The sequence below is a fragment of the Pyrus communis genome, chromosome 7 (assembly GCF_041283825.1).
Source record: "Pyrus communis isolate YQ-2024b chromosome 7, ASM4128382v1, whole genome shotgun sequence".
Taxonomy (NCBI): domain Eukaryota; kingdom Viridiplantae; phylum Streptophyta; class Magnoliopsida; order Rosales; family Rosaceae; genus Pyrus; species Pyrus communis.
The window spans coordinates 4,830,655-4,844,196 of NC_142571.1; the positions used below are offsets into that span (position 1 = coordinate 4,830,655).

General features: G+C 36.8%; 1 protein-coding gene across 3 annotated transcripts; it reads right to left on the reverse strand.

Annotated features, from left to right (window-relative positions):
* Positions 1-81: 81 nt before the first annotated feature.
* On the reverse strand, positions 82-12,934 carry LOC137734829 (replication factor C subunit 1). Of its 3 annotated transcripts, none has more exons than XM_068474121.2 (22): positions 12,441-12,934; positions 12,160-12,255; positions 11,210-11,677; positions 11,053-11,120; positions 10,794-10,869; positions 10,648-10,709; positions 10,417-10,565; positions 8,815-8,981; positions 8,508-8,696; positions 8,243-8,358; positions 7,549-7,756; positions 6,782-6,835; positions 6,136-6,305; positions 4,576-4,666; positions 3,576-3,757; positions 3,448-3,487; positions 2,768-2,892; positions 1,855-1,927; positions 1,651-1,743; positions 1,318-1,564; positions 551-607; positions 82-428 (listed from the first exon to the last, which is right to left on the reverse strand). In XM_068474121.2, exons 1-22 carry the CDS (start codon positions 12,441-12,443, stop codon positions 280-282), a joined length of 2,883 nt encoding a protein of 960 aa, XP_068330222.2. In that variant the 5' UTR covers positions 12,444-12,934; the 3' UTR covers positions 82-279. The 3 variants fall into 3 exon arrangements, with proteins under 3 accessions (XP_068330222.2, XP_068330225.2, XP_068330223.2); XM_068474124.2 differs by having other exon boundaries at positions 551-598; positions 12,441-12,905; XM_068474122.2 differs by having other exon boundaries at positions 551-604; positions 12,441-12,905.
* Positions 12,935-13,542: the final 608 nt, after the last annotated feature.

Consider the following 13,542-nt stretch of genomic DNA (forward strand, 5'->3'; position numbering starts at 1 on the left):
AATTCGAGCTTGCATGAAGAGGAATACGCTGCTCCAGTTAACTTGACTAGCCCGCATCTACCACATTTCTAAAAGATGCTGTTGCAGTCGAAACAAAATCTGGAAATTACTAATAGCATCAACATCAACCTTGTAAATTAAACACTCAAACTGCAGATCTTACCATTCCTCACCTCACCTACAAAAATTATTTGTGTACGGAGGAAATATCTATTTTCATCCGCTTATAAAACCTGCCAACACTGCAAGGAAAAGTTCCATCTCTTCTTTCATCTCCCTTCATCTCTTTCTCTTGGCACCAGCTCCTGAACCTCGACCGCCCTTTTTCACGCTGGCAGCAGCAGCAGAACCACCTCTACCCCTGCCAGCTGGTGTCTTCTTTGCACTTGTATTAGGCGCACCCTTCAAATCGAATTGTACTTGCACTCCTGCACGGTATGAGGAATGCAAAAATCATGCACTCTGGAACGAATTGTACTGGTACATTTAAATAGCCTGAATATGCGAGCTTTCGAATTTAGTCGCATCCATGTAGGATGCTACCAGTTACCTTTTGTGTTCAAACTTTGCAGTTCCTTTTGCAGCTTCTCACCAACAGCTGAACCTTCTAACACAGAGAAAAAAAATCACTAAGTGATCACCAATAAGTCAGATGGTACCAACCAGAAAAGTTAAGAGTCCGGAAGAAAACTAGCTCGCGTAATTTTTCGTTCCATTTACAAGCCTAATGGCATAACTAAAACTTTTTTCTAAGTAAGGTCCTTCCGGCAATATATAAGAGAATTACAGTGTCAGTAACTCTAAAACAAACCATTTCTGGTGGTGTCAAGTTTCTTTACAAGAAACAGAGCAAAATCCTAGAACATTATTTCAAAATTCTACAGAGATGCACACTCAGAGGCAATAATATATCAACAAGTCACAAAAGAACAGAACATTATTTCAATATTCTACAGAGATGCACACTCAGAGGCAATAATATATCAACAGGTCACGAAAGAACATTTCTAAAGCATTCCCTGTAATTCATTTCCTTTACTTTCTGCAATTTGGAAAACCCAGATAGCATGGAACATGCCCTCCATTTCTTATGAAGTACAACATGTTAGCATACACCATTTTTATTTTACAGCATAATAATGATAGAGCTTTCTGTTCCAGAAACATCTTAAGGCAACACCTTTTCACAAAAATATACTGCAGAACAAAATGGCCATTTATGGTTATGAAAACTTTCCGAAAACTAAAGTAGGCCCACCAAAAAGAATTATCTATAAAAGAGAAAAGGAGCAGCAAAATGATGAATGAAAAACTTACCCAAGTCCTCTGTATCTGACGAATTTTCATCTTCACTCTGAACCAAAGTATCATCAATGTTCTCTCCAATTGCATCATCAGATGGTTCTAAAAGCGCAGCAATCCGCTTCTTAGGGGCCTTTTTCATTCCAGGAATAGTGACAAAATCTGCAGCTCGTACCATCCTTGTTTTGCTTCCTTCTTTGTATGCCTTTGTCAGAGCTGCTTTTACAGTAGGCACTATGCCATCTAGCGGATTTGGATGCCCCTGATATATAGTATAGCGATGAGAAAAATTTGAAAATATTGGAGCAGTATAGCAACAGCAACCACCATGCCTGCACCAAGCGTTACCTGATATTTGGATAACTCCACAATAGTATCAAAGTCATCCTGACTAATGGAGTAAGTATTCATGAACTCCACAACTTCCTGCACTGCTTCATCCTGATATTGTGTAACATAGAAGATGGATTTACAACTGATCATCAACACAACTGTTTTACATATTTTGCAACTAATGTATATCTTCATATACTAGAATAGATTATCTCCAACCTTAGGCAGTTCACGGAGAGGCATGGTCAATCGTTTCAGAAGAAGAGAAAGGTATTCAACTCGCACTGTTTCCCTAACCAATTTACAAACGAGAAATTAAGAAGCCTCCAAGGTACACAAAATCAGACAAATAAAATAAAAATAAAATAAAAACAGAGTGGTAGAGAGAGGAAGGGAGGGAGAGGTAGTGGTCTTGAATGTACACATTCACTAATAAAAACCTTGGCATGACGAACTTTTTATTTCTTTTTTGTCACAACTACATGATAAAATATCAGGAATCCAATTAAATATATCGAACATAATCCAACAATTGGAAATTTCCAAAATTTTACAGTTAAAATGCAACAGTAGGACTGAAAACAGAAGGAAAAATAAAAGTAACCACTAAACTCCTAAACAAATATAAACAGTTGAAGTTTCCTTGGCAAGGATACCATGGCCATGCACACACAAGAAAATATAAGCTTACAACTTTCCACATGGATCTAAAGTTCTAGGGCTCCATATAAACACCATTGGTTGCATACTTGTATATTATTTTCAATCCTTATATAAGTCAATAACGTTCAGCATTATGACCCTTTTTGGAGTCTGGGATTGGATTGCTGAATGAAGAAACGGAAGTCACTTCCAAAGTTTGTCCAAGTTTAAACTAAAAGATGGATTTATGAAGGATTGACAAGGATAAGTTTCCTTCATGTTTCCTTCATGACTAATCCATCTTCTACCTTCAACATGGAAACTTTTTGAAAGTTGAATCAATTTCTTGCTTCAACACACTGAATCTAGTGACTTCTCCCATCCAATCCAATCCTTGAAGCCACACGAGACCGTATGGTGGCATAAGCCATTGCGAAACTCAAATGCATTACGTTACTGACCAAAAATTCAAACATAGAACAGAAACTACCTCCCCGAACTAGATTCACGAGAAGCAAGAAGATGGACATGCAAATCTTCCAAGAGCCTACGATTCTTTCCTAATGTTGAGTTCTTTCCCAGCCACCCTCCAAATCTATTAAAATTCCTTTCTCCCTGCACAATAAGGTCAACTTGTGGTGATAAGCATAAACCTTGATGCATATAACATGCATATTTGAAAACACTAAGAAGATATACAACAACAACCACCAAGCCTTATCCCACTAGGAAGACATAACCCAACAAAAATATTTATGAAGTGAAGAAATGGATTAATTTAGTTTTTTTTTTTTTCTTGTTTTTTTTTTTTACCAGTGGTATAATTAAGTTGAACCAGTGGTCCAATGACAGCAAAACTTCTTTACAATACTATTTTTTTTTTTTTTGTTCAGATTCTTTACAATACTATACACAAGTCAATAAAACAAGATCCTAATATTATGTGCACCCCTCTGTGTAGCTTTATAGGTGTAACATGATCATAGGAAAGCTGTATAAATAAAATGTGAATAACACAAAGAAAAGACCATTATAGAACCATTTATATGAAGGCTGCAACAATATGTGCATCGCTAGAGCACACAGAATGAACACATTTTCAAGGCCAAAGAGAGGATCAGTTAATGCTCTTTGAATTTATAAACTTGCAAGGAAAAGGAAATAAATTACCTGCTCAAGTGTCTCTCTTTGCCCCCGCAACAACGCAGCACTGGTTATAGATATAAAATAATACCACGAATCAGAAATTATGTATAAATTCATAAAGAAATTATCTCAGCTGATGTGAAGAAACATACGGAATTATAGAGGATGAAAGAGAAGCACTTTGGGAAAGCTGCCATTGCCGATATTTCCTAATCTGTACATTGAAAATATCTCCATTGCCAATAGACTCAGCGGCACGGGCAATCAAGTTCATACGTTTAATCCCACTATCATCTTTAACAGCCGCACTTGGCCTATAGTTGATATAATTTTCCTACCAGAAATTGAAAAATGGAACTAATGTATTAGAATATTTAAACTTTTGGCTACAAATATGATCATTTGGAAAAAATAAGAATAGGGTGCAGTTTTTAAAATTTGATGAGTGCAGAAGCATAAGTAGATTCAAGTGAATGCAACTTTCATCCAAGTCCATCAAGAATCAAAGTAACCAAAAGAAAATAAGTAGAATAACATTCTGATTCTAGTCATTTGCATGAGAACAAGCGGCACTAAGATCTTAAATCAACTAACACGATTTGAAAAGTTGTAGGAGACATGTAGTGAGTAACACTAAGCCTCATGGGAAGAGAGATAGAGGGAGATGAGAGGGAGAATCTGATAACTTTGAAGTCAAATTTTCCATCTTTTCTTCCTACTTAATTGTTATTGTACCAAATTACAAAATATTCAAAATTATATCTCATGATACAGATATTCCTCTTTCTATTTTTCTCTTTTATTTTTGGTCAGAGTCAAGATACAAATGTAAAACAAGTTCTTCATATTGATGCAAGTTCAAAAAACATCAAAGAAATTTCAAAAACTTATATTTCTCAGAAATAATGCTCCTAATAGGTAAGTGTCCCTTCGAAATTCTGGCCCCCATTAATACCATCTCCCACTGAAAAGCATTACCAGATGAAGCTTCATACAGTCATATTTTTACAATAAAAATTCCACTCCTGATGTTACTGTCATTTCTTTACAATTAACCTATGTGAAACAAACTAAAGCATTGCACTGTTTGTTATAGCATTTTTTATCCAGTATATGCCAGCCAAAAAGCAAGTGTGCTAGCAAAGAAAGAACCTGGATTAGTAGAGGGACTAGGTCAGGATCACTCATACTCAGGTCAACTCGCTCATCCATTCGCAGCTTTCCAGCATTAAAACCAAACAGCCTGCAAGCATAAAAGACAAGCCGGCATCGCGCACATGGTAAAGAGAAACAAAAATACCGTATCTGGTCATACAATAAATGTCAAAGGTTATATTGGATAAAGTAAGGTTTTGAGCATCGTAACAGTGGAGTTTTGTGGGAAAATGTGACATTTTGTGAATTGTGTGACAGTACAGGTTTTGTGGGATAAATTGAGGTTTTGGACAATCAATTTTTTTTAGAAGAGACAATAAAATTTTATTAAAACAATAACATGAATTACAAAAAAGTGGATAAGAAATCCACCATCTAGTAAAACTAGCTTAAGAACTCTCAAGAAAATTTATTTACAAGTAACTAAAGCTAAACCAAATTCAGATTACAGCTGCTAACATATCCCTAACTATATGAGAAAGAGAATAACGCCTGAACTCATTAGAAACTGATGCCCAGTATCTTACTCTACCCATAGTTCTACCCCCACTCCATTATAATCCTCAAAAACTCTTCTACAACGCTCCAACCAAATGTTCCAAAAAACTGCCAACACCAAACAGCCCCACAAAGCTTTGGCTTTCCTCCCCTTTCCTAAAGCCTCGAACTTGGTGCTTAGAAGCTCGAAACAACCCTTTGGAATAACCCAACTTGCTCTAACTTCCAAGAACAATTTCCACCACAACTGTGTTAGGTAAGAACAATGGAGAAAAACATGATTAACACTCTCCTCCTCAGTTTTACACAAGCTGTACCAATGGGGAGAAATGCAAATAAAAGGCCTTCGCCTTTGAACTTGATAACAGGTGTTGGTAACAGGTGTTGGCCTTCCCAATAGCCAAGAACTTTGACTTTCGGAGGAGGTTTTGAATTCCAAATCTGAGAAAAGGGTCAAAAATGTTGCACAGTTCCATTTCCCCCCATCGAGAAATAGAACTGACTAATCCTTAAGGCAAAGGGTCGACAAACTGGCTCTCTTCTGTGTTTATAGAAATACTATATTTTTGGCAGATTTAAGGGCTATAATTATTTAAACTTATGCAATGTGTTTGTATTCTTTTTGTATGGTAGATGGAAAACTTCTTTTCTCATAAATAATATTATTTTTTTAAAAAGAGATTTAGTTCAGAGCAGTAAGTTGTTCTGATTTGTGGATGGTAGGTTAGTTTCTCTATTTCTCTCTCAGTAAATAGCTTGTCCATGGCATCCTATTAAAAGCAAAAGTATATGTACAATTGAGAGCAAAGCAGTGAAGTTAAAAACATGGTTCAAACAACCTCAAATTATCAATCAAGAAACCAAGTTCAGAAAATGCAAATGAATAAGAGACAAACATATCAAAAAACATGGTTAAAAACATGGTTCAAACAATCTCAAATTATCAATCAAGAAACCAAGTTCAGAAAATGCAAATGAATAAGAGACAAACATATCAAATATTCAAAAGACAACAAGATGCAGAGAACCAGAGCCAAAAAGAGATCTTTGCTGCCATACTTGTCAACAGCTGTGAATGGTGAAATATCTTCATCCTTTGAACTGCTTAATAAACGCTGCCGTACATCATCATATTTAATGACAGACATTGAGAGGCTCATATATTGCAATTGGTTAACTGCCATTCGCATGTCTCCATTAACTTTTTCAGCAAGTTCCTCAAGAGCAATCTGACAATGAATAGAAAATTAATCAACAAGGGGGAAAAAGAATCTTTAGACACATGCCGGAAACCGGAGAAGCACGGTGCCTGATCACATGTAAAACCATAATAAAAAATGATTATGAAGGTTAGCACTAAAAAAAAAAGAACCAATACCTAAACTGAGTTTGGTCCTAACAACATCTCATCCCAGGGAAGAAAAGGAAAAAGAACAATTACAAGAAAAATAGTGGGGGGGAAAGAGAAAATGGAAAAACAACTACACTGTCAAGAACCATATAAAACTTTTCTAAACTAAATTAACATGGGGAGAAAAAAAAAAATTAAAATTCTACAATATGGTGTGTTACAACAGCAGAATTGTATCCCACATGATATTTTGGTGAATGGAAGCTTTTGTAGCACTATAGTAAATGAAAACACCAAAAAGTATACTACCATCACCATGGGAAAAAAATGCACTCAGAGTTGTAAAGCATTTACCTCATTAACTTGAAGGCCTTCAGCATTTGCAACTTGCATCAACCTCTTTGCCATCTACAAACCATAAACAAAATTTAATAACAGCATAGTGGGAGCAACCTTATTATTCTTCAAAGGTATGTCAAATTTAAGTGTCAAAAAGCCTTAAGTTCCAAAATATAAATCACTCGACAAAATCTCAAATGCAATTTCCTTATCCATGCGATGCATACACACAATCAAAAACAAAATCTTGCAAATGGAAATCACTATTGCAGAGTTTTATGGATGAAAATTAATCTTCCCCTTCTTGCCCAACCAAACTACTATGTCAACCCACTTGTTTAACGATCAAAATTTATATTTGGTAACAAGAAATGTTTGTAGCACTCAACATCACAGTGCAACAAACATTATAAGCTTATACTATAGAAGCATGGTGTAAAATTCTTTAAAAAAAAATATTAGTCAAGTGAGAGGACATGTGTTAGATGATGAGGTGTATGGTGAGCATACACCATAGTTATGGTGGTAAGCAAAAATGCTCCCGCATCATAACCAGCATAAACAATTTCAATTTTCATCACAAATGTCAATTTGTCTGTCTGAAAACATAACATTGCATCAACGTAGCAAACCAAAAAAAAGAAGAAAAAAGAACTTCAACAATAAGGCATGATTAAGAACGAATAACTAAATGTGCAAGTGACTAGAAGAAAAAATATGAATATTCTTCCAAATACTCAAATATACATGGGTACAGACAATTTAGGGAGGTGGAAGGAGACCTGTTGCTTGGTAGGTTTGCGAAAACTGAGAAGCAAACAGTAGTTCACAAGACTTTTTAGTTTCTGACTGTAACGATCATTACAAATGCAGATAATAGGAATTTTTGAAATCTTTATGCTAGCAATAAGATCAGCAACTCCTCCCCGATCTCCAGCAGACATCCCATCAACCTCATCCATAATCAGCACAGTTTTTGGATGCTTCGATCTGCAAATTTAACAAAGCATCAACTAGAGAAAATAATTCTAACAGGCACATCTTATGCGTAAATGCACCCCAAATAATATATACTATAGATTAGGCTTAATTACTGTGTTCCCCCTTGAAAGATGTCTCTAATCCCACTTAACCGCAAAATCACAGTCAGGATCCCCCTCTCTGCCAAACCCCCATCCAACCCTTCCCCGAATTCCAACAGATTTCACTGCCAATCCTATTCCTCGTACCCCTTCCTCCCTGCGCACCCTCACCCCCGATCTCCCTACTAGCAACAACCCAAACCCCCATCCCCACCCTCTCTCGTTAATTTTTTAAATTTCCCTCTCCTTAAGAATCTCACTTGAGCCACATCAGCAGCTACGGAATTTTTTACGAACTTGACGGTGAGGAGAAAAATGGGACTCAAAAAGTGCGATTACGAAGAAATACTGTAATGAAGCCATTGTTGAGAGAGAGAGGGAGAGTAAAACCAACCCATCCATGCTCAGGGCCTTGTTACTGACAAGCTCTTTAATTGAATTTGCATTGCTTCCACCAATTCCCTTTTCAATCTTTGAATCAGCTTTCCCACGACTGTCACTAGCATTTACCTAAACAATTCAGCAATATTCAAATTATCTTTTAGTTCTGCAAAATTCAAATTTAGCATGAGAGAGATAACAGAATATAGCATTCAGTAACATAATTCAGCAATATTCAAATTCTCTCATAGTTCTGCTTATTGGTTAAAGTATAACACCTCAATTGCCTGGAAACCAAGCATCTGACTGACTAACTTTGCAGACGTCGTTTTCCCTATACCAGGTGTTCCACTTAAAAGTACAGCCTTTTTTGCACCAGAATTGGTTGGGTTTTTTCCTTTTTTCTTATCTCCAGTATCAAGAAATTGCTCATTCCAATGTGACAACCAATCATGAAGCTGCTTTACCTGCAGATTAGACATTACATCATCTGTATCGAGCTTTACTTCTGCTTCCCAGAGAGATGCATGTGCAGACAACGATTCAACAGCACATGCAATGGTGGCAAAACAATGACCAACATACCAGTGATTGATTGCCAATAATGTCGTTTGGAACCTTTGGCCTATATTTTTCTGTCCAAGTAAAAGTAGAATGCTCGGTAGTTTGCTTCTTATGCCTAGCAAGGGAGGCATCTGACTGCAACTGTTTGCTAGATGCACTTGATGCCAACGAGCTTCCGGTGCAATCTTCTGGAACAGTCACACGCCAATTTTATAAGAAAAATCCAATAATGATGCAACTACTTTTGTTTTTCAAATAAGACGCAGCTGCTTAATTAGCCTCAAAATCCATATAACAAGAAAAACATTACCTTTGGTCTCCATGTCATAAAGAGTGCACAATAATTTAAACACTTTTGAAAATCGAGACAAATAGGAGGGAAAAATAAGCAAAAACATCACATCACAAAACATAAAGTTGATTCCGAAGAATAGATAACAACTAAAACTTAAAAATGTAAGTTTTATTCCCAAGAAACACTGAGAGCAGAAAACTTTGGATACATGGTCCCAGTTAGCAAATAAAAAAAAATGAAACAGAATAAAAGTTAATCATACTGATACCATCTGTAGTTTGGAACACTTCCTACTACCCTATGAACATAGTCTGACAAAGAACAGATAATAACCACTCAAATAGCAGAATGAGATGAAGGCAGTACAGAAAAAGATGGATCAGGAGCCATCAGGAAGATTATTAAAAACCAGGTAAATACAAGATAAACTACACAAAACAAAGAAAAAAAAAATGGTCCAAAACAGCAGGGCAATCAATTGTAGCAAACTAATAGAGACATCATTAAAGTTCCAGGAGTCCCAAAGAGACGCCATAAATGAATTATATCTAAAGGTGTAGCACAACTTTTTTTTCTATCATCAAAAGTTCACGTATTCATTCCTTCACACACCACCCAAACGGACGCAAGATGGCACGCTGCCACAAGGTTCCAAAGTTATTTTTCATTTTCCTTCCCAAAAAGCATTCAGACAACAAAGAACCACAGTGCCACAAATCACCAGAATTAACCAAACTAAAGGACCACATCTGTTCCCAATTGTGTACAGAAGAAGAGAGTGCAAAATACATGATCAAATTATTCACCACAACAATGAACAGTACTATTGCCCTTATATGCTATCTGTGCAAAAATATTTATAAACACTATGGACACAAGATAATTGAGAAATAAGACACCCTTGACCCTTTTCATATATTTAGATTATAGAGCAAACCCTTGAAGAACAGTACAAATTCAATCCCTGGAATCGGATTATATTGCATAAGAATTAACCTAATTGGGCACCACAAGCAAGCATGAGAGAGGGAGACAAGCAACTAAACATCTACATAATTCAATAGAGGGAGAGAAGCAACTAAACATCTACATAATTCAATGGCCTAAATGTATAAAGAGGACAATGCAAGAACACAATGAATACATCTATTACAAAGTTTGACAGAGAAAAAAGATAAATCAGACTGAAAAGCAAGTTTCTTTCAAGCAACAAACTATTGAGACCCGAGCTATCATACACATAGAGTAAACCCAGCCAAACCAAAAACCAAATTATAAATCTGCAATTAGAACAACACACCCAAATTACTTAATGAACTGGGACATACTCTTCAATGTTACTTTCTTAGGGCTTTTACTGGGCAAAGATGCTGCCGCAGCATCATCCACAGATTTCTTTGCTTCTTGTACAGGTATTTTGTCACCAATAGACGCCCGAATCATACCAAACAATCCATCCTCGGTAAGAAAAGCCGTACTACAGAACACAATTATTATTTAGATAAAAATAAAGCAAGTATAGGAAATATGAAAAATCTAGTTCGGTTTAAGACAGCAACCCAAGTTCTTTGGCTTTGGAGGATTTCCTTCCCTCAATATCTTCATCGCATAAAAGATAGTTCTGCAAATAGACCACGTCAATCAAATGTTAGCACTGGTATGTAAATTGAAGGGAAGGGAATACAAGATAGAAACATCAACAAACCGTTTTCTTGCTGACAGATCCAGTAATACGACCGCCATGACGTTTAATTAAATCCTCTGCTTCTTCTCTTTCCAAACTGTAAGTAGTAAAGTTTAAACTTCAATATTAGAATGAATGGAAAACAAACATTTATTGAAATCTACCAAAGAAAATAGGGAAGAAGAAACTCATGCTGCCAGACAAACATTATACTTGAAACCATAATACCTACACAATCCTGACAAGCATGTGAATGTCACAAATATATTACAATAAATACCTGTCAAGTGTACCACTAATTACAAAAGTCAAGCCAGCTAAACAATTAGGAGCACCTTCAGGAACTTCCTGAGACATGCAAACATGGACAAATAGTTAACATCAAGAATAATACAATAATTTTAATAATCAATTCCACATATTCCAAAACATTAAACCTTTTCTCCTTTGTGTGGAGGATCTTTCCTTTCTCCAAAATTCATAAATCCGCCTCGTCCAGCACCCCTGCCTCTTCCACCAGCTGGTACTGCCGAAGCACCTCTTCCACCACGACCCCTACCAGCCGGCTTGAGGGATGATTTGGCAACCTTTTCATCTTCATCGCCACCTTCATCAATAGCCGTAACCTTCTGTGGGATTCCCGTGCCAGATGTGCTCTTCAATTTCTTACTAGGAGTGGCATCAACTGACTTCTTCTTCGAATTAGGAGAGACAAAATCGTCGTCGTCGTTGTCATCAACTTTGTGAGCTTTTTTTGCAGGTGAGGGTTTAACAGATTCATCAGGATCCTTGTGAGGCTTTCTTTTGGCTGGAACTTCAGTTGTTCCTTTTTCATCTTTTGGCTTATCTGTGGGGAAATACTTGCTAGTTTTCCTCCTGCCAGAATTTTCTTGACCTCCTTGCACCTGGTTTATCACAGATAAGAGAATTAAAGAACAAAATGGAAACCTTATTATGATTAATATAGTTTCACAATTCCCCTGTTCTGTGCACTTGCCAACTACGGGTCAGTGGCATTTTAGTTTTGGTTCGAGATTCTGATTAGATTCCTTGTCTACTATAGGTCAACCCCAAGCCAACAATGCTCCCCGCTTTGCGAGGTTTTCGTTTTTTTTTTTTGGGGGGGGGGGGCGGGTAACGTCTATTGTACAGAGCCTTACCCTTGCTTTTTGCAAAGAGGCTGTTTCCACGACTCAAACCCGTGATCTTTTAGCCACAAAGAAGCAACCTTTCTGTTGCGCCAAGAATCACCCTCAAAATACACACAATATGACTAAGAAAATAATCCTCCTTTTCATACAATTTTCTCAGCAAAACCGAGCAGTAGTATGAATTTCATGTTGTTAAAAAAGAACATTGAAACAAACGTAAAATGCAATGAACCTACTGGTTCTTTAGGCTCAGTCTTCTGTGAAACGGTCGCCTCCGGTTTCTTGGTGTTTCGCTTGTCGTGCGACTTCATAAACCACTTCCTAATATCTGCCTGGGATTTGATTCGTCCAAATAAACAAACGCCAGACAAAAAAATCAAGATTTCATCATCAGCTTATGAAGGGCAAGAAGAATAATCAACAGTCAAATCTTTAAACCCTAGAAAATGCAATTTGGAGGAAAGTTCAGCATAAAAAATAAAAAATAAAAATAAAAAAATTAGTAATCTGAAGTTACCATGTCTGAAGCTTTGGTTAAGCTACAATGCAGTATCAAGGACACTAGATTATCTCAGAAATCAAACCCACACGGAAACTTGAAGAGGTCTTTGCCTTGGGTTTTTAGGGTGTGTTTGTGTTTGTGTAAGGGTTTAAAAGGGAGTCTTGACAAAATGGTGGGATTCTTGAATACCCTGTTTGGGTAATTTTACAAGGGTCTTAAGAAAACGAGGGATTAATTAAACTGTATCTCAAACCCCTCCTCCGCCTCAAGAGGTAGGATTGCGTCGTCCCTCCTTCCTCGTGATTCCTCTCTCTCTCGCTGCACTGTGCCTCCCTTCACTCTCGCTGCCTGCACTCCCCCTCGCGATCCCACGCCTGTTACCTCTTGTTTGGTTGCTGAGAAAGAAAATCAAGTTCACTGGATTTCAATCGCTGCTTTCTTCTTTTCCTGCTGTATTTAAGTTATTTTATTTTTGGGTTTATTTTATTTTCTGTAAATATTTTGTATTTATCAAATTTTTTTTTTTGCCCTGAATTATCATTATTAGGACACTTATATTGTATAAGAGCAACTCCACCCCTATCCACTTTGCGCCAGCACCCAGCGCATTTATTCACTTAATTGAACAGTAATAGACCCAATGAACAGTAATAGGCCAAAGCATCTCCACCCCAAAAAAAATGTGCTGGCACCCAGTCTAAAAAATGCGCTGGCACCCAGTCCATTTAAAATATTAAATAATTTTTTTATAAAATAATAATAAAAAAAATAGTTTTAATTTCGGATATGATTTTTAACCAATCTCGTCACGCCACGTGTCATTATCCGAACGTACTATTTTTTGAATAGATTTCCGCTAAGATTTTCAACCAATCCCGACAACCCACGTGTCACTTCCTGTTTACAATAATTTAGGCAAGATTTCGATAAGATTTTTAACCAATCTCGTCACGCCACATGTCATTATCCGAACGTACTATTTTTTTAATAGATTTCCGCTAAGATTTTCAACCAATCACGTAGTGCCACGTGGCATTGTCCAGAACCTCATCCTCTTTTTTTTTGTCCATATAAACCCTACATCCCTACATCCATCCTCACACTAAACTCAATCTTT

What these genes read in the sequence shown, in the direction of transcription:
- LOC137734829 (XM_068474121.2), bottom strand. An exon ending in GATCTGTCAGCAAGAAAACG is followed by an intron (nt 10,710 to 10,793) that starts GTTTGTTGATGT and finishes GTCTATTTGCAG; the next exon opens with AACTATCTTTTATGCGATGA. An exon ending in CTTTCATCCTCTATAATTCC is followed by an intron (nt 3,488 to 3,575) that starts GTATGTTTCTTC and finishes ATCTATAACCAG; the next exon opens with TGCTGCGTTGTTGCGGGGGC.